The sequence below is a fragment of the Camelus bactrianus genome, chromosome 6 (genome assembly GCF_048773025.1).
Source record: "Camelus bactrianus isolate YW-2024 breed Bactrian camel chromosome 6, ASM4877302v1, whole genome shotgun sequence".
Lineage (NCBI taxonomy): Eukaryota > Metazoa > Chordata > Mammalia > Artiodactyla > Camelidae > Camelus > Camelus bactrianus.
Genome location: NC_133544.1, coordinates 22,357,119 through 22,382,381, shown reverse-complemented (window position 1 = coordinate 22,382,381; position 25,263 = coordinate 22,357,119). Strand labels below are relative to the sequence as shown.

The 25,263-nt window shown below is 49.5% G+C and overlaps 1 protein-coding gene across 6 annotated transcripts in view; it reads left to right on the top strand.

Moving 5' to 3' along the window:
* ADCK1 (aarF domain containing kinase 1) overlaps positions 1–25,263 on the top strand; it is a 101,572-nt gene that overhangs the window by 42,260 nt on the left and 34,049 nt on the right. For all 6 annotated transcript variants that reach the window (XR_012507432.1, XM_074365187.1, XM_045511330.2 and 3 more), the window contains one exon: positions 21,060–21,218. Coding sequence is in view for 5 of the 6 variants with exons in the window: in XM_074365187.1 (XP_074221288.1) it covers positions 21,060–21,218 (159 nt within the window). In the remaining variant the exon portion in view is untranslated. The remainder of the gene's footprint in view (positions 1–21,059; positions 21,219–25,263) is intronic.

Sequence of the window (25,263 nt, the reverse complement as noted above, 5' to 3'; positions counted from 1 at the left end):
TTCTGTGGTTCAACACTTTTCCTTCATTTTCCCATTTCTTCTCTCTCTGTCATCTAAGCAGCTGGTATTTAGTGAAAAAGGCACAGAGCTGGAAGCCTGTGGCTGCAGCCAAAATGAGTAAGACCTCATTTTGGTCCCTGTTGTCTGGGGTCATTAGGAGGTAGACTCATCACTGTAATACCTGGCCATGTGAGTGCCTTCGGGGTTTGAGAGGGAGAGAAAGAGAGATTACATTTGGGTGGATGGACACTTTCTTAAGCAGGTGGCATATGACCCAGGCTCTCACAAATGGGTGGAGGTGCAGGTGGAGGTTGGAGGTGGGGATTACTGATGAACGAGATGGGCCAAATAAAGCATAAAGCTTGGAGAGTGCATGGTGAATTGTCTTGTTGGCTAGTATATGAGGTCCAAGCTGGTGAGTAGTGGAGCTGAGGCTGCAAAGCTGGGGCTGAGGTTATGTTACGAAGGGCCTTTGAATGTTTTTTTCGTAACATGAGCCTGGGGGAGAGGAGAACTTGGAGAGGGGCCTGAGCAAAGAAGGATAGAGTGGGGCTGGATTTTCTTAGTAACATGGGAAGTGAGGTCATCTTTTATAGATGGGGAAGGTGGAGGCCGGAGGTTTGAGGTGGGGGAGAGCTAGGGGATAGGAATTACAGTGGGACTTAGGCAGAGATGATAGAATTGTCGGCTGCAGTGGTACAGTTATTTGTGGTCATAGATGCACATGTATCCATCCCCCATTCCCCTCCCCAACAGGTACGGACAAGGCCAATCTCTCTACAAGATATTTCAGTGAATGATCCAGTTTTGTTGTTGTCCTAGAACATAGTTGTATCAGATAATGTTCTTTCCAACTCTGAAATTCTATGAAAAACCAAAGAAAATGAGGTCAGGGGCTGGTGTGGAGCATAGAAATTCCTTAGTTAGGGGCAATGCTTGTACTGGTGTTGGGGTATTGGGGTTTGGCTTGTGTACTCTGAAACCCCTGAGTGCCCACGGGGTGGGGATCTAGACTTGATCTTGTTCTGTTACTCCACCCACCCCCAGGGACAAGTGCTCAGTATTCTTGACAGACCATCTGACTGGCATGGTTCTGAGAGTGCAGATGAGAACCGCCATGGTTTGGGGGGAGAATGCACCGCTCGGTATTTCCTTTGAACTTCTAGGTACAAGTGGAGGGTGACGTTTAAGGTGTAGGCAAAAGTTCAAAAAACAGATAAAGAAGCTCTTCTCCCAAGAACATCATTCATTTGTCAAGCTTGGTGGGGGTGGCAGAGAGAAGACACTGTTGACGTGAGGACCAGCAGGAGTGAAAGCAGAAGGCAGGGAGGTGAGGCAGGAGAGCTCACCTGGTCTGTGGGAGGGGTTCCTGGAGGTGGAAGCACCAGGTGGGAACAGTGCAGAGACTCGAGCAGAAGCTTTTGTGGAGGCCTTGGGGCTGGGCTGGGGGGTGGTGGGCATGGAGAGTAAATGGCCAACTCTTGGTGACCCTCATCATTTCTGCACGCCTGCACATGGGACCTCTGCTGGCCTGTGGAGAACTTTGTGAGGACTAGGAAAAGGTATCCGAGCTGGGCACCCTTTCCTCCAGGCGGCAGCAGCTCTACCAGGGCTGGATTTCATTCTTCTATTAGTGAGGGTCTGCCAGAGAAACAGAACCAATAGGGTATATGTGTACAGAATAAATAAATTAGTGATTGGTTGATTGATTGATTTTAAGGAATTGGCTTATGCAATTTTGAAGGTTGGCAAGTCCAAAATCTCCAGGGTGGCTCTTTGGGCTGGAGACCCAAGAAGAGCTGATGTTTTAGTTCAAGTCTGAAGGCCACGTGCTGGCAGTATTCCTCTTGCTTGGGGAGGCCAGTCTTGTTCTAATCAGGTTTTCAACTGATTGGATGAGGCCTACTTACATTATGGAGGGCAACCTACTTTGCTCAAATTCCACTGATTTAAATATAAATCTCACCCCCAGACACCCTTACAGAAACATCAGAATGATGTTTGACCAGATAGCTGGGCACTGTGACCCTGCCAGGTTGACACATGAAATTACCCCTCATGGTTCCCCACATGGCCCTCGGCCAGGCCTGCACGTTTGTACCCTGGGTTCTGCTTTCACCTGGTGTTCAAGCTTATTGAGCCTTTGAAGTGGGCGGGAGCCAGACTGCATGTTGGTTTGTTGGCTTTGTGACCTTGGGTGTGTTACGTAGCATCTCTGTGCCTCAGTTTCCTCATCTGTAAAATAAGAGTAATAAAAGTGCCTGCCTCACGGGCCTGCTGTGAGAATTAGGTGAATTCATGAATGAGGAGCATGTGGAACATGCCTGGCACAGAGCAAATGGCCCACAAACATTAGCTGTTATTTCTGTGCTGAGCTGAATGCTTTTATGTGTGAGGAACTATGGTTCTGAAAGATTTTGAAGGGTGGAGTTGGGTCTTGAACCAGATTTTCTGATATGGTGTACGGTAGAAGCATCCTCCCATCTCTTCCCTTCCCTGATCAGTGCCCAGTGTGTGTTCTGTCTAGGCCAGCCCCTTCCTGCCCACTGTTAGAGATCCCCCACAGGCTACCTTCGAGCCTGTCGTCTGGGCTTCTGGAGCACTTACCCCACTGACTGTCCCCAACAGACCTCTACCTTGGGGGCCGCTGGCAGTTTCCTGAGGCCCATAGGCGACACCTACTGTGTGCTTTTGGTCTGATTCTGCGGATGAGTGGGTGGAGGTGGAGCCCCGGGGGCCCAGGGGCACAAGTTGTTGGCTGTGCTGTGTCCAGGACCCACCCAGCCCTCCTCACTTGCAGAATGGTAGCCAGACGCAGCTTCCCTTGTCCCGGAGGAGCCAGATCTGGGGTGAGTGTAGGGACGAATACACCCTGGGTTGGATTAGGGCGGAGGGCAGAGAGCCCTTCCTGATAGGGGGCAGAAACGTTGCTCTCCTGATGACACATGCCTCCATGCTCTCATGTTTCTTGGTGCCTTCTTTTAATGGCCATGCAACCTCTCCCTGTCCTTCTCTTATTTACTCACATATATCTGCTGAGCTTTCCTCTGTGCCGGGCACTGTGCCGGCTCCTGGGGGGTCCCTGCCCTCTGGGACACCTGCCCTGTTCCCACACACACTGGCAGGGCCAGCCAAGGTCTGCTCTCCCTTCATGACCACCCCACCCCTCAGCTGCTCTACTGACCCTGAGCTGAGAACCACCTGGAGGGCTTCACCTGTCTGTAGATTTGCTTCTCTTGGTCTTCAGCTCAACCTTTGTTCATTCTGGCGTCTGGCTTCTTTGTCTCCCCAGACAGCCCCCCCGCCTCCCCCAGGGCTACTGTGTGAGTGTTCTGGGAATGGAACAGAAGGAGCTGGAGTGCGAGGAGGACCGGGGAGGGGCTGGGGAGAGATTACCCTCCCTCCGACTTGGGCTCATCCAGCCTTCCCAGCAGCTCTCAATAAAAAGTACATTTATATTAAAAACATAATGAAGAATAGAAAAACATTTTCCCCCCAATAATTCCAAACATCAAAAGGAGATTTTTATCAATTATGAGACAGAGAGATTTTGGCCATAAAATGGTAATTTAACGAGTGGGAGATGGATGGCAGGAAGCATTAATGTCAGCCGGACGGATGGCGCACCATTAGTCACCAGGAGAGACCGAGGCAGCCGTGCTGGCTCCTCCTCCCCAGGCCCTGCACCCTTCCCCAGGCCTGCGAGGCCTCCTCCTGGGTGGGCGCTGGAGGGGCTCCTGTCCAGTCTCTGGGGTACCTTCTGTCTGATTATTCTGGGTGAACCTGACACATCTTGGGCCACATCCCTCTCGTGCCTTGGAATAGAGGTCCCCAGAGACCTACTCAGCCGCCCCCCACCCCCAACTTTCTTTCCAGCCCTGTCGCCTTCCTCGCGCTTCACAGGGCTGCACCCTGGCCACACAGGGGTCACTAAGCAACCTGCACTTGACCCCAGACCTGTCCTCTCGGTTTCTTTCTTCACTCCTGGGCTCTTTCTCATCCTTTAAGCTCCAGATCTAGCAACAGCACACACACTCTCTCTCTCTGAATGCCTGCCAGGTGTCAGGCACTGCTTTAAAGGTTTCACGTTGATCAACTCCTCACTCAAACCCTCTGAGATGGTTACTATTGTTAGTTATTTTACAGGTGGGAAACTGAGGTACAGTATCTGGTGAAGTGGTTCCCTTGGGCCTCCTCACCCATCCCCCAGTCAGGATTAGTGGCTCTTTTGTGTTCCCCCCGTTGTAGCTCTGTGTTGTGTTAAGGTTGGTTGCGTCCACATCTTGAATTCCCCGTGGGGCCGAGTGTGGACTCTATACATAGTAGCTGTTAGTCAATGTGGTTGGGTTGAGTTGCAGAACTGCTTCCGATGCCTCTGTCCCCTTGAACAGGGCGGTCCTCTCACTCCAGCCTGGTCATCTCATCATCTCAAAGGTCGGTCTATGTTCTTGGAATGGAGGCCGCTTCCCACTCATCTTGGGGTTTTTTCAGTGCCTGGCACCCACAGATGCTCAATAATGGATTGTAATGTGCACTGAGATAGGGACAGTCCACCCACTGCAGGACATCATGGTCTGGGGTTGTGTGGCCTGGTGTCCTCGGGGTGGCCAGCTCTGTCCCTGCCTCAGTCTGGGTCCCATTGTTCCCTGGGACATTCCTGTATGAGATTGTGGAGGGCGGTGTGTGTGTTTGGGGCTATCTAAACTACAGGCTGAGGCTAGGACAGGGGCTGGCTTCTAGAAGGAGCAAAAGGCTCATCTCTGAGACAGCATGGCATACAGGTTCATAAAATAAGCTCTGGGTTCAGAGGGCCTTGCGCGAATCCGAAAAACTACCACATCGTAACTGTATCATTAGTTCTTTCTGAGCTTTAGTCTCCTCATCTGTAAAGAGGGAAGATAACAGAACCTTCACATTAATAGGGCTGCAACAAGAATTGAACGATTAAGCCCATCTAAAGTGTGGTGCCTGGTGTGTAGTGAATCCCAGGAGCTGTTAGCTGGGGTTGTCATGTACAGGGTTGTGAGGGAAGAGTGAAGCAGTAAGACAGCCCCTCACCTGGTGCCTCGATCTTCTCGGGGTTTGACAAACCCTGGGTCTTCTCGTTCAGCCCTCATTGGCTGGGGGCAAGCCCTTTAGACACAAATTATCCAAAAGCATCACTAACTCATGGTTGGTAAGGGTTTAGAAATCATCTTGTCTAGCCCCTGTGTTTCGCAGGGGAGGAAACTGAGGCTCAGAGAGGGAAAGGAACTTGCCCAGAGTGGCACAGCTGCTTGGCAGCAGAAGCAGGATGAGAACTGAGGTCTCCTGACTCCTGATCCAGCGCTCGTCCTCCTGGACTATTCCGTTCAGGGCTGGAAGCTTAGTGCCTGTGAGGAAAGGCCGGCACGGGGAATGAGGCCAATCTTGCTGTCAACGATACCCAGAGGGCCTCAAGTAGCTGCCACCCTACTTGGGACCTTGTAGTTTCCTGTGGACTTGGAGGAAGCTGTGTTTTCCTAAGTTCTTCGCTCGAGGGGATAGGATACTGTTCTTTGTATCCTTCTGTCCGCCCTCCCCCTTGCCTGTGGTTCCTGACGGTTTATCACCAACTCCTCTTAAGCCCCCAGGCCACGCTGGAGCTGCTCCCCTTCTTTGGGATCTAACCTGCAGGACCCTGCCCAAGCCCTCTGCTCAGCTGCAGTGTCACAAAGAAGGAAAGGGCCTCAACTCATCGGGGGCGACCACTTGCTGCTTTGCTCGTTCAGAAAATACAGGTTTGTTGAGCAGCTGATAGGTTCTTACCTCCTTGCCAGGGCCGTGGAGGGTACAGAAAATGTCAAAGCCACGTCCCGCCCCCTGCCCCCCTGCAGACCCAGGCAGACAGAACAAAACCCAGAGGGAGTAATTAGAGAACAATTAAGCGCTCAGCTATAGGGCTGATGTAGAAAAAGTTCAGGGGAAGTTCAGAAGGGGGTTCTTGAAGGAGGTGGGCCCTGGGAGGATGAGTCAGATGCACGGAGGGCACACGAGGCTGGACAGCGTTGTGCCGGGTGCTGAGCACAGCTCATTTTGTACCAAGAGCAGACGAGCGAGGCTCGGTGACAGGGAACTGTACTGGGGGTGTATTAGTCTTCTAGGGCTGGTGTAGTAAAGTACCATGAATTGGGTGACTTACACAACAGAAATCTATCTTCTGGTGGCTGGAAGTCCAAGATTCGGGTGTTGGCAGGGTTGGTTCATCTGAGAGGTCTGGGGGAGAATGTGTTACCCGCCTCTCCCCTCCCTTCTGGTGGCTTGCAGGCGGTCTTGGGGTCCTTGGCTGGTAGAGTCATCACCCCGATCCCTGCCTTCACCCTCAACTGGCTTTCTCTCTGTGTTGCAGTCTTGTTGGTTTGGGGCCCACCCTATGTCATCATGACCTCATCTTAACTAGTTACATCTGCAAGGACCCTGTTTCCAAATAAATTCACGTATATTTGGAGGACACAATTCAACCCACAGCAGATGGGTACTTTGGGTCTTTTGTGGTTGTGAGGATAAGAACCCCAACTTGAACGAGCAGAGGCAAGAGGGCAGATGTCTTCTCTCCTGTAACCACAGTTTAGGAAGGGTTGGGATGGAGCTGGGCCTTTGGGGAGCTCTTCCAGGACTCTTACGTCTCTCAACTTTATGCCGGGCAGCTGCACTCACGGTTGGCTCCCTCCATGACCACCTGCAACCTGCAGCGTTCAGCCTCACCTCTTCCCAGCTTTGGCCCCAGGAGGGACTTCTTGCTAGGCTCTAGTTTCATCTTATAAAATGAAGTGTCCCCCTTCGCTCCCCCCTCCACCGCCAATTCATGTCTATCTGGAACCTGAGACTGTAAACTTAGGTTTTTGCAGACGTAATTAGGCAACTTAAAGTGACTTTATACTGAATTGGGGTGGGCCCAAAATCCAGTGGCTGGTGTCCTTATAAGTAGGCCAGGTGACAATAGGAGCAGAGATTTGAGGTATGTGGCTACAAACCGAGGAAGCCCGAAGATTGCTGGCAGCCACTGGAAATTATGAAGATGCAAGGAAGTATTCTCCCCTGGACTCTTCAGAGGGAATGCTGGCCTGCCAGCACCTTGATTTCAGGCTTCTAGTCCCCAGAACTGTGAGGCAGTACATTTCTGTTGTTTTAAAGACACCCAGTTAGTGGTAATTTGTTATGGTGGCCCTAAGAAGAAAATACAGATATCTATTCCGTACAGACCAATCACTGTGGTCAGAGGAGGTGGGATCTGTAAGATGTCACCCTCCTCATTTCAACCACAAGGTTAGAGCTGGCGTGGGGTGGGAAACAGCGAGGCAGAAAAAGGCATACAGATGGGTAAGGCCAACAGAGCCACAGATGCTCTAGGTATTCATTTCAGCAGGTGATAATGTTACAGTTTCTGTTTATTTGGTGCTTGCTGTGTAGCACACATTGGGGTGTTTTACAGATGCAGTTTCTAACCCTTACGGTAATTCTGCAGGGTTGATAGATTTTACCATTCCAGTTTTTCGAGTAAGGGAACAGAGGCCCTGAGAGGTTAAGTAACAGCTGCAGGCACATAGTTAAAAGAAGCAGAGCCAGGCTTTGAACTCTGTTGCCTAAGGCCCCACCGCTCCTGCTGCCCAGCTGCTAGCCCTGAAGAGGGGCTGTTTGGTTCCTGGAGGGCATTAGTGTGGGCGTAGGTGTTGGGCCTTGATGTGCAGGCTTCTGGGAGTGGCCCTAGGCCCCCCAAGTCCTAGAAATAATGTTAAGTCAGTAATGTCAAATCAGCTAATAGTGTGTGCATGTGTGTGTGTGTGTGTGCATGTGTGTGCACGTCAGGTGAGAGCAAGAGGAAAGATCAGAGGGAATGAGTGGGGCAGCTTTGCAGGTGACATCTCCTATCATCCTCACAGCTAGTCTATGAGAGGAAGTACTACTACTATTCCCATTTTACAGAGGAGCAAAGCAAGGCCAGAGAGGTTGAGTCACATGCCTGAGGTCACACAGAGAGTACCAGTGGAGGTAGGAGCAAAAGCCAGGGCTGACTGCAGAACCTGAGCTCCTGAGACCTGCGTTGCTTTGTCCTCTGTAAGGAGCCCTGTGCTTTTCACAAGGTTTCATGTCCTAGTAGTTGATGGCTTCTCCCAGCATTCCTGAGTGGGAGGCAGGACAGGCAGATGGGGAACCTTGGCAGATCAAGGAGCTGAGTGTTTATTAAGTGTATTCTCCTTCCCTAGCAGATGTCAGATGTTTTCAAACACAAGGTCTCATTTAGTCCTCACAACAGCTCAGGAGGTAGGTATCCCTTTCCCTACTTTTTCCAGATGTGGAAACTGAGATTCAGAGACACTAAGTAACTCACTCAGGATCACACAGCAGGACAGTGGCTTAACTGGGAAATGAACCTTAGTGTTTGTTGTCTGACTCCAGAGACACACATGCTTCAGTTATACAGGCTGCTTCATGGAGGTGGGGGGCGGGTTCCAGGCCAAGCTGCTGGGCCTGTGAGACCCAGTCTGCCTCCGAGGCCAATGCTCTTCCCTCTGACATCACCCCAGTCCGTCCCCTTGCCTTCAGTCCCGGGCTGGCCTGGGCCTATGTTGCCTCGAGAGCCAATCAGATGATGGCTGAGGAGGTGCTCTAAGGAGCCTGCGGTGAGGTTGCCAGCTCTCCTCCTCCAGCTCACCCGTGGACAAGGTGCCACCCCTTTGTGCATGCAGGCGGGGTGCTGGTGCCAGGGGTTGGGCTGCTCCTCTGGCACTTCTCCAGGGAGGGGCCCTCCTCTCCTTTGCTGCCTCTGCTCACCGTCTACCTGGTGCTGCTCTTTGGCAGTGGAGGGGGTAAGCCCTCCACGTCTGCTTGATTTATGTTCATCGTTGAAACAATAATGTTTAATCTGGAAAGGGCTAATCAATTTTTTATGCTGATTATGAATAGGCCAGCTGTGCCTGTTTCTTTATTCATGGAGCTTCAGGAACAAGCCCAGGTCCCAGGCCAGGCTCCCGTGGTGATTTCTGCTGTAGGAGGCCCTGCTTTAAGGAGAACCCTCAGGGGTCTTACCTAGGCCTCTTGGGAGGGGACTCCGTGTGTGTGTGTGTGTGTGTGTGTGTGTGTGTGTGTGTGTGCATGTGTAGAGGGTGGCTGGTTATGTATGGGCTGGGGCACAGTTAGGGGAGAGTAGGATGGAAGGTAAGGCTCAAGTACCCTGACACGTCCTTTTACAAGTGAGGAATTAAGACCCAAAAAAGGTGAAGCAGCTTCCCTAAGGTCACACCGCTGGTTGGTGGCAGAGGTGGGATTAGAACCCCTCACTTGAAGGGCAGAACACTTTCCGCAGCTGGATGAGTAGGGCAGAATCAGAGGAAAGTACTGAGGGGGCTGCTGTCCTTGAGGTGTTGACACCACACAACTCTGATATCTCCAAGGAGCTTGTATTTTAGGTACCAAACGAGCTACAGATGTAACTTGATAAGAGGTGAAGACAAGGTAAGAGAAAGTTCTCTCAGGTTTGGGCTACAGCTTTCAGGAATCCTTGGAATCCACAAATAGGGTTGGAGAGAGGGGTGATTTAGGACACTTTCTGAAGGAGGAGAAGCCTGACTGGGACGGCAGGGCTGTGAAAGGAGTGTGAGCAGAAAGGCCTGGAGAGGGCCTCTGGGCAGGTGGAGTGACCTGAGCTGACGGCAGAGGCGGGGCTGAGGACCTCAGGGAGGCATCTGAGCCTGAGTCTGGACCCCGGTGGGGGCAGGTGCTGGGCCTGGACAGCTTGGCTGCCCCACTGGCTGGGGCTCTTGTGTGTGGCCCCTCCGCACCTCCCTCCCTTCAGGGGCCTCACCAATCAATCATTTACTTGTTCATTTATTGGCGCAGCAGATGTTTACTGAGCTCTGTTGTGCGGGCGCCAGGGGTTATGTGCATGAGCAAGCTGCCGACATGGTGCTTATGATCCAGTTGTGAGGACGGCAGATGCTACACAAGCGATCAGAAAAACCTAATGACACTCGTGATCAGTGACATGAAAGAGTAGTGCCCTGAGTGTGGGGGCCTGGGTGGCCTTTCTGAGGGAGTGAGGATTAAGCTGAGATCAGAGGGTCGTTAGGGGAAGGGAGGACAGGACAGAGAACAGAGAAGGCAGAGGCTTCAGGGTGGGAAAGAGCATGGGTCTGTCTGGGGGCAGGAAAGGGGTGGCAGTGGCTGGGCAGAGAAGCTCTGAAAGGTGAGGCTGCAGAGATGCTCAGCACGTTCAGGAGATCCGAGGTCAGCACTGACCGAGTACCTGCAGAGAACAGCACAATACAGCCTGCAGGCTAGCAGGGGGTTGGGGAGGAACTGGGAGACCCGTTACAAGGCTCTGGTGGTTGTCCAGGCAAGAGGTGATGGTGACGTGGACAAGGGGTGGAGGCTGAATTAACAGGACTCAAGGATGAATCAAATGGGGAGGGTCCAGGAGAGGGAGGGACCACAATTGACTCCTAGGGTTCTGACCACAGCACTGAGGGGGATGGTGCGGGGAGTGTGTTAACAAGTCATCCTGCTAACAATTTGAGGAAGGGTTTTTCTACAGGCCTGAGGTTTGTGTAGTCTCTATATAGTTTGTTTAGAGTTGGTGGTGAGAAGACCGGACAGTCCACGTGGGACTGAGTAATTTGGGGCTCAGCATTGAGAGGCTGGGATCCAGCGCTGGGTTCCTGGTTTCCAGATATCAGCACCCCACTCTGATGAGAGCTCCAGGGCTCTGTGTGTGTGTGTAACGGGTTTTATAGAAGGAGAGAGAGGCTGTTACTTCAACAACTAGAAGAGCTCCTGCAAATTGTGGTGAGGGGCCTGTCATGGGCCCCCACTGCCCTTCCCGTTTTTGGGGTGTGAGCTGTTGACTGGTAGTTCTATATGAGGTTTAAGAGGAAACTGGGCTCCTTGGGAAGAGGGGAAGATGTTTTTTTTAGCTGAGCAGGTATCAGGGTTTGACCAGGGGGCTTGGAAAGAGTAACATGTAGGAGGCAGCTGGGAGGCAGAGGAAGGGGTGGGGAGAGGATGGTCCACCTGGCCCAGCAGAACGGGAAGCTGTGTTATGTCTTCCTAGTTCCACATCTCAGGGTTAGCATTCGCACTTGACCTCTGTTCCCCACACCGCCAGTGCAGCCCCTTGTCTCATTCTCCAGCTTTCCAGCCCTACCTCTGTGCTGGGAAATGCAGCAAAAGAATTAAAACTGATGTACTGAGAGTGTTACACTAAAGCTCTATTTCTGGGGTAAGTAAACTTTTTCTGTAAAGGGCTTGTTTTAGGTTCCTACTGCTGCTGTAACAAATTACCACAAATTTAATGGCTTAAAACAATACACCTTTATTATCATACTGTCTTGTGAGTCAGAAGTCCTAAAATTCAGGTGCCGGCTGGGCTGTGTTCATGGACACAGAAATTAAATTTCATGTAATTTTCACATCATGAAATATTATTCTTTTGATTTTTCTCTAACACTTAATAATGTGAAAAAAGCATTCTTCGCTTGTGGGCCATACAAAAGCAGGCAATGCACAGGATCTGGCCAATTGGCGACAGTTTGCTTACCCCTTGCTCTGGATGCATATGTCCTTTAATGTTTAGGACTCCCCTACCAAGTGGGCACTGTTATTATCACTCCCAGTTTGCAGAATGTTAGTGAAGTTTAGCAGTTAGCCCAAGGCCACTTGGTTAGCCGTCGGCAGATAGGGCTGCTGACCCAAAAGCTGGTGTTCTTAACCAATGCTCTGCTCTCTGGGTTCAGCCAGGAGTGTGCGTGGTTTTCCCCAAATGTGGGCTTTGTCTTCCCTGTAGATCCAGAAAGTCTGGGTTTACCTCCCTTTGAAATCCCTGGGCACTGCTGCTGTCATATGCAGATTAAGTCTGGGAAACTTATTGGATGAAACATCCTCTGGTGTTGTAGAAAGATTGAAAAGGCATTGGTACCCGAACCCTTTTGTTTGGGGCTCTGAGGCTTGGGCTCATTTGGGCATTTTGCCACCTCCCAGGGGCTAAGGAAGTCTGTCCTGACAGCAAATGGTACCACCATAAGCAACGAATGCTAATGCTTTAGTTTCTCCCGTCCCATGTTTTTGGGTGTAGGAACATCTGAAGGCTTTGGGAAAAGGCCTTTGGGGTTTTGTGAGGGCGAGCCCATCTAGTCTTAGAATTATGAATGTGAGTCACTGTGGCTAGGCTTTCTCTGCCGTGAGCATGAGCTGTGGATGTGGATCCCCGATCCCTACCAGGGGGAGCCCTGGGGGCCCGAGTGGACCTGGATTCCAGGTTGGGAGTTACTGGTCATCTTCTCTCTGGCTCTCTCTTGCCACCATAACTTGTTCCTTATTTATGGTTCACACAGGCTGTCCCCTCTGCCTAGAAGGCTCCTCCTTCCTTTCTCCAGCTAGTTAACTAGTTAACTGGCTCCTCATCCTTCAAAGCTCAGTTCTTTGTCACCTCCTCCAAGAAGTTCTCCCTGCCCAGGTGTAGCCCTCTGAATACAGGCTCTTATAGTACCAACTGCCTCTCTTCATGCACTGTCAGGGCTGGACATTTACCTTTCTTTGTGATTTCTTGATTAATTCCTATCTCCCCACTGGACTTCACATTCCAGTAGTGACCCAGAGGGTGGTGGCTGTACCCAGTTTGGACTCGCTCCCCATTGAGTCCCCAGTGACTAGCATAGTGCCCTGCATATAGTTGTCACTCAGTAAGCATTTGTTGAATGAATAAACAAATGACCTTTAAGGAATATGTTCTCCTCTGTACAATGGGGGCAATTATATCTCCTCTACCTAACCTTGAAGAGAGGGTTGAGAGTTGCATAAGAGCAACAAATATTATGCAAACCCATGGTTGAGGATTCAGTCCCTGCAGAACAAAGATACCTGACATTCCTTATTCCAACCCGAGCTCAAGTTCAAGGAAGAGGTGGTGAGTCCTCATACGGGCAGGCTTTCAGTGTAGGGTGGAGAGCTCAGTCTGTCTGATTCTTTGGTCTGAGCTCCTGGCACCATCTGTCTCTGGGCCCTGTGATGGGGTGTGAGCACTTGGCCCCCACCCCCAGGCACTCTGCAGCATCACAGATGGTTCATCACCTCTATATTCTGACCATCCCAGGGCCTGGGCAGGGACCTGGCTGTGGGGGTCCTCAACTTCACACTGCACTGCCTAGGATCTCTGGTTTCTTCAACCCCAGAGATATCTCTCACAGGCAGAGACATAGACCTGTCACCCTGTGTGGCTGGACAAGTTATTAAGATGGGGAACATTGAAAGATTAGATTTATGACAGCCAACAGTGGATTATGAAGAATAATTTATCAAATGTCAGCGCCTGCAGCCTACAATTTACAGAAGGTTTGCTTAAACTGAGGAGATCTGATTGGCCTCCACCCTCCCCCACCTCTAATGAGTGACAGATCTAATGGATGGCTTCCCAGGCAGGCCAGCCACACTGGGTGTTTATCTGCTTTTTATTAATCATTATTATCACAACATTTCCATAGAGTCCCTCCACCCACGGCTCTCCAAGTGCCCAGCCACCTTGAAGGAACTGTAGCCACTTTTGGAAGGTGTTTTAGCTGCCCTGAATCAGCTGGAAGAGGATGGGGAAAATCAAACCTCACCTCCATTCATTTATTAGGGAATACTTACTGAGCACCAATTATGTGCCAGGTGCCTTGGATGCAATGCTGAGCAAAAACAGAAGTTTATTGTCTACAAGGAAAGAGGGAGATGAAGCAAATATAAATCGAGGCAAAGGTGCAGCTGTGTAATTGCTCTTGAGGAGGGCAATGAACTCTGAGAATGCACACAGGGAGGCCTCCCTGAGGATGTGACAGCTGAGCTGTGAGTTGAAGGATGACTAGGAGTTCTTTTGATGAGGAGTAGGAAGGGAGCCTTCTGGGAAGAAGGGATGGCATGTGCAAAGGCCCTGCAGTGGGCAGGGAGGGAGTATGCTGGTGGTCAAAAGAAGCCATCTGTTCAGGGCAGAGGGAGCTAGGGGCAGAGAGAGAAGGTGGAGCAGGTGAGGTAGGCAGGGTCAGACCCTGTGGGTCATGCTATGGGTTTGGCCCTGGAGAGCTGGTGAAGTTGTTTAAGCAGAGAGAAGTGACACGATCAGCTTATGTTTGGAAAACTCACCTTAGCTGTATGTGGAAGATGGCTTGGCAGAGGAAGGAATGCAAATGGATGGACCAGTTACGTGTCTTTGGGCAAAAGAAGATGGTGTCTTTTACTCACCGACAGAACAGAACTGAGAGCCTAGAATTGCTGACTCCTTGTGCAGTGCTCTTTTCATTATACCACCCTGTCCCCTTCGTGGAGGCATCGGATGGGGTACCCACCACTCCTGCTGCAATCACAAATTGGGGGTTTTCTAGACTCTATTCTAGACCCTTTATGTGTGTTGTTTCATACAACAACTCCATGAGATAGGTACAAAAATTCCCATTTTACTGTTGAGGAAACTGAGATACAGAGGGGTTATGTCACTGCCCAAGCTGATGCACCTTGGAGCCAGAGTTTGAGTCTGGGCAGTGTGACTCAGAGCTTAAATCAGAATCACTATGCCTTGCTGCCTCTCAGGTCTGGCTGTCCTGGCCAGCAGGTGGGCATTCCCAAGGAGCATGCCCATGGCTGTCCTAGGGAGTGGCTGCTTCTGGCTTCTTGCTTCTCTGTCAGCAACTCGTCACCATCCTGTGGGAGAAAAGAAGATTGGTGTGACCTGTGATGACTTTGGCAGAGCTAGGTGGTTGATTATCCTGTACCTGGAGGCTCTTTAGCAAATTGGTGAGAGTTGAGCACAGTGCCAGCCACTTTGCAGGAATTTAGACAGGAGTGCCGTTTTGTAATTTCTGGGGATGACCCTTGTCAAGAAGGGACTCCTGTTATGCTGCTGGCTCTTCGTTCTTTCTTCCCAGCTTGGCAGTAGCAACAGCTAATGGCTCTGTAGAACCGGCAGTTTGAGGTCTTAGAACCCCAGAAAGAACACAGATTTCATGGAAGACAGGATCTGTGCATCCTTGAGCTGTTGCCGTCATTATTTTTATTATAATAAATTGCTCTGAGTGGGAGGCTGGAGGTGGGGTGCTCCCACTTTGAGGCAGGGCAGGTACTGAGTCGGGAGAGGAAGAGACACTTGGATGCCTTGCCCTCTGCCCTGACCCCCGAAGGGTCTACATGACAAAATTGGAGGCCCCCTCTTATTACCTGTGGCACTGGGCAGGGGGCACCCTCCCCAGTAGGTCCTGCTGAAATGCAAGTGTGTTTTTCAGAGGCTGTTGCCTTCTTCTGTTAGGACATTCTGAGGGACCAAGGTCTCCTCATGGCTAGGGACTGTCTGTTTTGTTGGCCCATGTTCCTAGCGTGGTTTCTGTCATGTGATGGACCTGTAGTCAATATTTATTGGCTGATTGGCTTAGGCTACAGAATGGCAAATTGGTTTTATTTCATATATTAACTCTGTTCAATAGGAAGAGGCTGCTTAGAGCACTGGGTCGAGAGAGATTTTGAGGCATCATCTGGGCCCAGCAGGAATGAAGGCTGTGATGGATTAGTGATGTCTGGCAGGGTATGCTTGGGGTATATTAATTATATAATTCTGTGTAACAAATTACCCCAAAACTTAGTGCCTTAAAACAACAAACAATTGATATCTTACAGTTTCTGTGGGTTAGGAATTTGAGAGTGGCTTACTGGATGGCTTTGGCTCAGTCTCTTACTAAGGTTCTCGTCGAGATGTCAGCTGGGGTGCAGTCATTTGAAGGCCTGAATGGAGAGGGGGTATCTGCTTCCAGGATGGCCCACTGTTGGCAGGAAACCTGGGTTCCTACTGCATGGACCTCTCCATAGGTTGCTTGAGTGTCCTCATGACATGGCAGCTGGCTCCCCACCGAGCAAGCATTCCAAGAGAGAAAGTCTCTTGTGGTAACAGTCTTGAAAATCAGACCCTCACTTCTGCCATGTTCTGTTTGTTAGGAGTGGGTCACCAAGACCAGCCTCTGCTCAAGGGACAGGAAATAGTCTCCATCTCTCAGAGGGAGGAGGACTTAAAGACTTGTGAGCATATTTGAACACCAGCACAGGGGAGAAAGGGTATGCATGCCAAATATTTGCTAACAGTGTCGGGTGTTAATATACCGTAGAAGGAACAGGACTGACCCTGAAGAGGTGGGATACAAACCAGGTGTGTTTAAGGGGAAGAGCAGGAATTGCAGCAAAATGGGGTATCAGCTGGTAGGGTGACTGTGAGATGTAGGGGTTCCTGAGGCAGGTTCCTGGGAAATGGTGCTGAGATGGGGGATGGATTCCAAGCAGAGGCATATAAGAGGTGGTGGTGGGTTTTCTGCCCAAGGCAGACATCAGTGTTTTCACAGTCCTAGCCTGCTAGAGCTCTTTATCTGCCCAAGAGTGGGAGTGGAGAAGGGGGTGGATGTGGTTCACCCCAGCCACTTCATTAGCATGGGGACTTGTCCCTCTCCCCAATGGGTGCAGCGGATGGCTGCTGGCATCCAGCCAGGTGTGCGGTGGGCCATCTCAGGATGTCGAGAGCCAGATGTTATTTGCTGCTGATGCCATGGTAACCTGCTCAGGTGCCCTGGGCAGTCTTCCCGGTTCCTAAGTGGGAACTGCCTGGCCTTGGCATCAAGGCCTGGATTTGTCTGCTTTGAAGCAGGCTTCTGTCTTCATCTGGAACTGGCCAATTCAGGGTTTGTTAGATCTGTTAGCATTATCTTATGGTGGTGTAGTTTCTGAACCCTGAATGAGGACAAAGGATAGAATCTTTGAAATTGGACTATCTTGGAAATTCTGGGACATCCCTCATCCTGTGACTGGTGAGCCAGTCCCCACGAGGCTGGGGCTCTGGTGGGCTTGCTAAGAGGCCCAGGTGGACCTGCCCCAGGGGTCATAGTGAGGCTTCATCAGAAGATCTGACTTCCTGCCACCTTACTTTGAACTGAATGAGGACCCTGGCCAGTGCTCAGCTGCACAGTGTGGCATTTTGGAAACATTGTCCAGTAACCTGGCTTCACAGGAATCTTTCTGGCTGACTTTCTGGAGAGTTTCTCACTCTGCCCAGGACTGGGGTATAATGTCACATGGTCTCTGGATTCCTGGACCCCAGCCAAAGCCAGCCTGATGAAATCTTTTTTCTCTTCCAGTTTTATTGAGATGTAACTGACATACATCACTGTATAAGTTTAAGGTGTACAGCATAATTGTTTGACTTAACAGGTGTTGTGAAACAAACATCACTAAGTTTAGTTAACATCCATTGTCTCATATAGATGTGCTGAAGTCTTAACCTGAGTGAAGGGTCAGTGAAACCCCTAGGAGCCCCATTTTTTCTTGCCCTTCTAACATTTTTTTCTGCTTATAACTTCCCACCCCTTACCACACACACACACACACACAAACACACACACACATACACACTGAGAAAACCAGACCATACAAAGCTAGGGAAACTTTGTTCCTATTTTTCCTTTTCCAGACAGGGACATCGATATATTTGAATCATGGGCCGACAGTAATTAAAAAGCACATAACTAGTCATTTTAAAATGTAGTTGTTTTACTTAATTGATTTTGCCGCCAGACCCAGAGAGGGGAGAAAAAAAGAACAGGGGAAAGAAAGCCTTAGAAGGGGGGACAGGTTTCTGCGAGTGACTGGAGGCAGCTGAGGGCCCTGCTTGACTCTAATTGCTGCAAATGCTGCTAATGGTTTTCTGCTGAAAGGGCTGGGGGTTGAGGCCTGATTGGAGGGGGGTGGCGTTTGTTTCAGCTGCATGGGAGGTATAATTCTGCTTTCAGGACAGGGCCTATTTTTCCTTACTCTCTATCAGCGTAAAGTACTTCTACTGAACACTTTGAACCAAGGTTCCATTTAGAGATACTTTATTCATATTTAATTACAAGCTGTAGCACCAATCTTTAATTACCTTTTTTTAATAAGCCAGCTAGGAACATTCACTAGCAATCAATTATTGTGTGTGTGTGTGTGTGTGTAAGCACAGGAGGGTGTGGGCACGTGACTTGCTTCCTGATAGAGGGGCCAGGATGGCTGAGGGGCACTGGGGAGGTAGTGAGCTGTCAGGGGTGGGGTGGGGGTGGGGAGGGCTAGCTGCCCAACAGTTTTCCTGTGTGAAGTGAGTGGTGCATCCTTACTTCCCATGTGTCTCTTTGCTTCTACTCGTCACACTGGGGATTTGGGCAAGTCCTCACAGCTGGGCCTTGTTCAGGGTACTGAGCTGGTACCTGGGCTTGGGTGGTATCTTGGGACCCCTCCAACCCCTAGTGGGAGCAGGGGTTTTGTGGGAGGCCCCCTCCTCGTTCCCTGGAGATGGTGGACCAGTCCTCCTCTTACCCTGGAGATTGGGATATCCTTGTCCGGCCCTTTTCTTCCTCCCCCTCCCCCTGCAGTGCTCCTGGCAGCTGCTCTTGCCACACAGTCCCAGTGATGCCATGTCCTCTTCGGTTGCAGTGACTCTGCAACGTCCCTGCAATGACACTGATTTGAAGACTGGTTGTCCTTCTCAGAGAATGAGCAAATGTTCCCAGGGAGCCAGGTGGAGGCTTGGACTGGGAGTCAGGTCATCTAGGTCCCCTTGCAGCGGGAAGACTGGGCCATTCTAACTGCCTAGGAGATAAGGGTCTGACTTCACAGCTTTGCTCCAGAAAACATTCTTCTTGGTGCTCCTTCAGGAACTACCTGAGGGTTTCCAAGGGAGTTGGTGCTGATCTCATTATATAATGGATGGGAATGTTGCTGATGTTCTACCTTCCTTCTGTTCCTAGAGCCCAGTCCCAGCAAGAGGGTGGGGAAGGAATGGCACTCACACATATTGAACCTGTTGGGGGTACCAGGCACCAAGCCTATGTTTCTTTCATGTATCCCAGCTGGGGCTTGTGAACACACTGCATCAGTCAGAGCTCCTTCAGCTGTGTGTGACAGAAAACAAACTGCTTTAAGCAGAAAAAGATATAGTGTGGGCATTCAGGCATGGCTAGATCAAGGGGCTCAGCCATTGTGACCAGGATTCAGTGTCTCTGTCTGTTGGCTCTACTTTCCTCTTTGTTGCTATTTTGTGACCTCTCTGGCAGCTCCAGGCTTCAAGTTCAATTTTGAGCTTCAAGCTGAGCAGGAAGAAAGAAAATCCCTTCTCTTACAGTTCAAACAAAAGTAAAACAGATGAGTCTTATTGGACCATTTGGGTCACATGTCTATCTCTGAACCAATCAGTGTGGCTCAAGGTACTCAGGGTTCTGACTGCCAGGCCAGGGTTTCCCACCCACCCTGGAGTAACAGTTGGGGTCCACCTAGGTCAATCCCATGCATATGTGCTTTTACATTTTAGGCCTTTGGATTAGTAGGAGTGTGGGAGCAGGAAGGTCCAGCCATTTGAAAAGGAAGGAAGAGTTGGTTTAATTTTTCTCCAATAGAGAGAATAGTGGATTCAGTCCTTCAACAAGTATTTGTTTAGCACTGACTAGTTCTAGTCCTGTTCTGAGTGCAGGGAATTCAGCAGTGAACAAAGCAGAAAAAAACTGCTGCCCATTTGGCACTGATATTCTAATAAGATATATAGGGCTGGTGGTCTTTTCATTCTCTTGGTCTAAGCCCAGGTCTAGGATAAAGGTTCTCGGTGGAGAGACCCAGGGTGATTCAGGGTGATGACATGGGAAGAATCTGGCCCTCAGGGAGCTGAGAACTCACGAGGGAGGGAAAAAGACAAGTTGCGTGGTTGGGGAAGAAGGGGAAGGGAAGCCAATCCATACCCATCTCTGGGGACAGAAAATTGTAAGCCCTTCCCATGTTGCCTGGACCTTTAGCCTCTGCAGGATGTTGATAAATGGGATGGAGTTAGTGCAAGTTACAGAAATGATGACAGGGCTAGAGGGAGTGATTTATGAGACGAGATTAGCAAAGTGATGGTGCAGCCTAGCACACAAAGGGATGGGATGGTGGCCGTGGGTCATGCAACTTCTGAAATCCAAGGAGAGGAGAGAGGCTGAGGGACAGAATTGAGTGGCTGCTGCAGAAGGGGGAAAGAGGGATGCAGTGGGGGTCACGGACTGAGTAGACCCCAGCACGAGACCCTGGATGGTGTGAGGAGAGGCAGGTGACTATACATCTACATATTTGCACACTGGAGTGTGTATGTGAATGTCTGGCCTTTCCAGAATAGAGAGGCTATACAGGGAATTCAAGAAATGGAGGGGGTGAGAATTTCAGCTCTGGACAATCTTGCAAAAGGCTTTTGGAGGCCTCCTTCCCATCTGGTAGAATATTCATATCTGACCATATAGCTGCAATCAAGTCAGAAAGACTTTTTCCTTCAGGAAAACTGGTGTGTCATTTCTAAGAGGGAAAGAGGGAGGGAAGAAAGGAAGAGCAGATGGAAGAGCAATGGATATACGTTCCACTTCATAGAGAGAGAAAGCGAGGCACAGAAGGGGCAGCGGATCTGCTCAAGGGACTTGGGTGGCGTTGCACATGAAGCCCAGAAGCAGGGCTTGGGATCTCTGCCAGCTGGCCAGGCCAAGAGTGGACTTGGGGACCCACTTTGAGGCTCAGGCAGCAGCAAGGGGTAATTATTGGGTTTGAAGCCTCCAGGCTGGGCTTCCTTGAGCTTTCCAGGTTGGTGGGGTTGGAACATCTCCATCAGATCCCTGTCTTGGGCCACCCTGGGCCCAAGTTCTGTTAACTTTTGATTTTATCCATATGTGAGAGCCTCAGAGGCACAGTGGTAGGTAATGAAATGGGTGAATGATGCACAGTTCTGAACATTCTAGATGGCACTTTTTTGGCTTTAAATGGAGGTACTCAAGGTGCTCGTGTACATGTATGAGACACACCTTCCATGTGTGTTTTCTCTCTCACTCCCTTCATATGGCCGGCATGAATTTTCACGGCAGCAAAGGGCCCAGGCAGAGCACTGAGTTGGCATACAATTGATCAAGCAGAAAACCTGTCATGGGGACATAGGGCAGCTCTGGCCCTGACCATCCTCCTGGGCCCTCTCACCGAATCGAGTCATCTTAATTGCTCTGTCCTCTCTCCACTCTTGACAGATTCAAGATTTGTTTGTGAGCTTTGACGACACCCCTCTGGGGGCTGCCTCCCTGGCCCAGGTCCACAAGGCGGTGCTACATGATGGGCAGACGGTGGCCGTGAAGGTCCAGCACCCAAAGGTACAGGCTCAGAGCTCAAAGGACATTCTCCTGATGGAGGTGAGAGCCTTCCCCCTTCTCCTACCTTCATCCTTATTCTGTATTTCCCTGGGATCCAGGTAGCCCCAGTGAAACTGGTTCAAGGCCTGTGGGGTAGAGTGTGGCTCTTTGAGCAGCAGAATGGGAGAAGAGAGCTTGAGACCATGACAAAGGAGGTGTCATGACAATGCTGTGACCAGGGGATCTGTGGCTGAGTTGATTGGTTCTTTTTTATTTTATTTTATTCTATTTTATTTATTTATTTATTTTAGATTTTCTTTCTTTCTTTTTTTAAACATTTTTTTATTGAGTAATAGTCATTTTACAATGTTGTGTCATGGGTTGATTGGTTCTTGACGCATTCCTAGGAACTGTCTGTGGATGTCTCTGAACACGCAGGGCAGCTGCTGGGCCATGAAGACTTCAGGGGGATAGTGTAGAAATGAGATGAACCACAGGTGATTTCCTTGGGGATAGGAAAAGTTACATCTTAATTTGTTAAATTCCAACAAAAGGGAGCATGTGGTCAATCAAGGGATATAAAAATGACAGGCAGATCACGTAGAAATATTTATCAGATTATATGTTTGCTTCTCTGATACTTGTTTTGAATGAATGAATGTGCCTGCCCAAAAATGGCCCTGGGGAATCTCTAGTGGTGACTGTGCCTCTGGACTTTTCTAGTTCCATGCCTGGAGCAAGGAGAAAGGGTGAGCTGCCAGCATCCCCAAAGGAAGGTCAGCAATCCGTTTACCCTGCCAGCATGTCCCTCTTCTTCCTTTTCTCTTTCCCTTTCCTTTGTTCCTGTTCCTCACTCTGGATTCTTAGTTAATTCTTTTTCACTCACTTTGAGTAAACTTAACACACACATCAGGACTAAGAGTGAGTGACCTCCGTCTTCATCCTTGGGGAGCCCCCACTTAGTGGAGGAGACAGACCTGTACACAAACAGCTTTTGACTGTGAGCTCCGTCAAAGGGGTGTTTGCAGAGTGCCATGGCGGCCCTGTGCCTGGACTGATGGGAGCATCAGGAGGGCTTCACCCAGGAGCCCATGAGACAGCTAAGCAGGAGAAGGATGACCCAGCCTGTGCAAAGGCCCTGAGTCTTAGAGGAACAGGGTGTGCTTGGAGAGCTTCAGCTAGTCCAGATGGTATGAGTTGAGCGTGGTTGCAGATGAGGCTGGGAAGGTAGGCAGGACATGAAGGACCCTGTATTCCAGGCTCAGGTGCAGAAATGGTATACACAGTAAGTACGTACTTACTATGGAACTGAGCAGATCTGATTTTCTCCTGCAGTCAGTGGGAAACCATTTAAGAATTTTAATCAGGGGAATGTCATAATCAGATGTGCATTAGAAATTAAAGTCTGTTGACAGTCTGGGGGATGTATTGGGAGGCAGAAAGACTGTAGCCAGGGAGACTAATTGAGGGGCTGCAGCACTGGTCTGAGAGAAATAATGATGTAAACCAAGGCAGTGTAATGGAGGTGGAGGAGAGGCAAGAATTCTTGGGGTGTAGCAATCAGGACTTTGTGATCAGCTTTACATGAGGTAGGGGCAAATACTGGTATGAATGAGAATGAAAATAAATTGTAAGTTTCTGGTTTACATGATGACATTTGGGTGTCTTTTACCATGTGCATCAGTTGAGGTTCAGTTGGGGAAAAAGAAATTGCTCTGGGTATTTCAGAAGGAATTTAGAATAGAAAGTAGGGTTCACAGGGGATGGAGTGTCCAAGAAGCCAAATGAGATGGTGAGACATTCACCAGCAGCAGGAAGAGGGAGGGACAAAGAGAAGAGGTGATTCCCTGGGCCCAGGTGCTGGGGCCACCTGGTAAAGCTGGCCCGAGGAGAGTGGGTCACAGATTCAGGGCCTGTCACCTGTAGGTTGGAGCCATAGATGCTGTTTGAGGCCATGGGTGTTTCATCTCCTCCTGTCCGCATTATTCCGCCAAACCTAACCAGAAGCCAGTTGGCAAAGGAGCCTGGGGAATGTAGTTTCTTATGAGAGTAATGGGGTGGGAGGGATGTCAGAGCAGCTGAAGTGGTGGATGATGGAGCAGCCATGTGCTGTAAGATCTGCTGTCAGTAGTTTTGGATCAGAATCTCTCTGTCAGTCTGCAATGCAGGTTGGAAAAACAAATTCAAGGTTTATCAGCAAGGAGACTCATGGGAGCTGAATCTAGGGAAGCAGTTGAGATCACTTAGCTCTACAGAGTTTAAAAAAAGAAAGGAGAGGACAAAGAAAGAACGTGAGGAACACCATCATTTGAGGAGTGTGCCCCAAGGAGGATGAGTCCCTGAGGGAACTAAAAAGGCATAGACAGAGGGATTAGAAGAGAACAAGGATTGAGCAGCTACATCCAATGAAAACAGTGTCAACAAGAGAGCACTGTCAGTTACCTAGCATCTTAACTGACGCAACCAGTAGTCTGCGTAATGAACCACCTCAAAACGTAGTGGTTTAAAACGTCAGTCACGTGTTTTGCTCTTGAATCTGCAGTCTGGGCAGGGCATGGTATAGAGACTCATCTCTGTTTTATGTGATGCCAGCTGGGGTGGCTTGACTGGAACTGGAGGATCTACTTCAGGGTGGCCCACTCACATGGCTGGTAAGCTGGTTCTGGCTGTTGGCTAGGAGCTCAGCTGGGCTTGTGGGCCAGGGCCTTAGTTCCTGTCCATGTGAGCCTCTCCATGGCTAATTGGACTTCCTCACAGCATGGTGGCTGGGTTCTAAGAATGAGTGTCCCAAGAGAATAAGGCTGAAAGTACATCATAGTTTTATGACCTAATTCTGGGAGTTATATAGATTACTTCTTCCTTACTTTATTGGTAAAAGCAAGAGTCACAAAGTCCCCTTTGGTTTAAGGGGCAGGGAAATAGACTATCTCTTTTTTCTCTGATTATTGTTATTTTTTTTTATTGAAGTGTATTCAGTTTACAACATTGTGTCAATTTCTGATATACAGCATAATGTTTCAGTCATACATATACATACATATATTCATTTTCATAATAGATTACTATAATGAATATAGTAATATTGAATATAGTTCCCTGTGCTCTACAAAAGAAACTTGTTGCTTGTCTATTTTGTATATTACACTCCACCTCTTGTTGGGGGAGTGGCACTGTTCCTGAAGTGTGTTACAGTGGGAGATATTATTGCAGCCATTTTGGAAAATGCAGTCTGTCAGAATTACTTGATGTTGTCAAACACAATATAAATTAGTAAAGTTCTGAAAAGAATATTTGAGATTTGTTTATCTAGAGTTCTTGGGAAGAGCAGGGAGAGTGGGGTGAGTGGGATGAAAGAGAACCGAGGCCCCAGGGAGCAGAGACGTTTAATGTAGAACATTCTTTTCATGTTTAGCCATGGATAGTGGGGAGAGTGAGGGTAGTGGTTAGAGCAGAGCACAGGCTTAGAGGCAGGGGACTTGAGGAGGCTGTAGCTGATGGGAAAGGGGGCAGTGGAGTTGGGTACTTGGAGGTTCAGGAGAGAGGAGTGACTGGTAGATCAGGTTCAGGAGGAGACTGGAGGGCTGGGGCTCCAAGGACACAGGTGGAAACATTAGGCTTTGGTCAGCCATTGTTTGTTTGCTTGTTTGTTTTTGAGTAAAAGTAGATTTATTTAGAGAGATGTACACTGAGTGTTTAAAGTAAAGGTAGATACACACTCAATAGACAGAGTATGACTGACGAAGGCAAGAGAGAGAGAGCCATCGCGAGGTGCAGTGTTGCTAGTTTTTATATGCTAACAAGTGAGAGGATTATTCCAACTACTTTGGGGAAAGGGCAAGGATTCACAGGAATTGGGCCACCACCCTCTTTGACCTTTCATGATTAGCCTTGGAACTGTCATGGCGCCTATGGGTATGTCATTCACGAAGCTAGTACATTACAAAGTGTATAATGTAGCTCAAGGTCCCCTGGAGGTCAAATCTCCCACCATCTTTGGCCTCGAGGTCTATTGGGATTTGAATTCTCCACCATCTTGGTGCTAATTGCTGTGTGATTCCTCTAATGGCTATGCCCTGCCCCATTCCCTCCTGTCTCATTCCCCTCT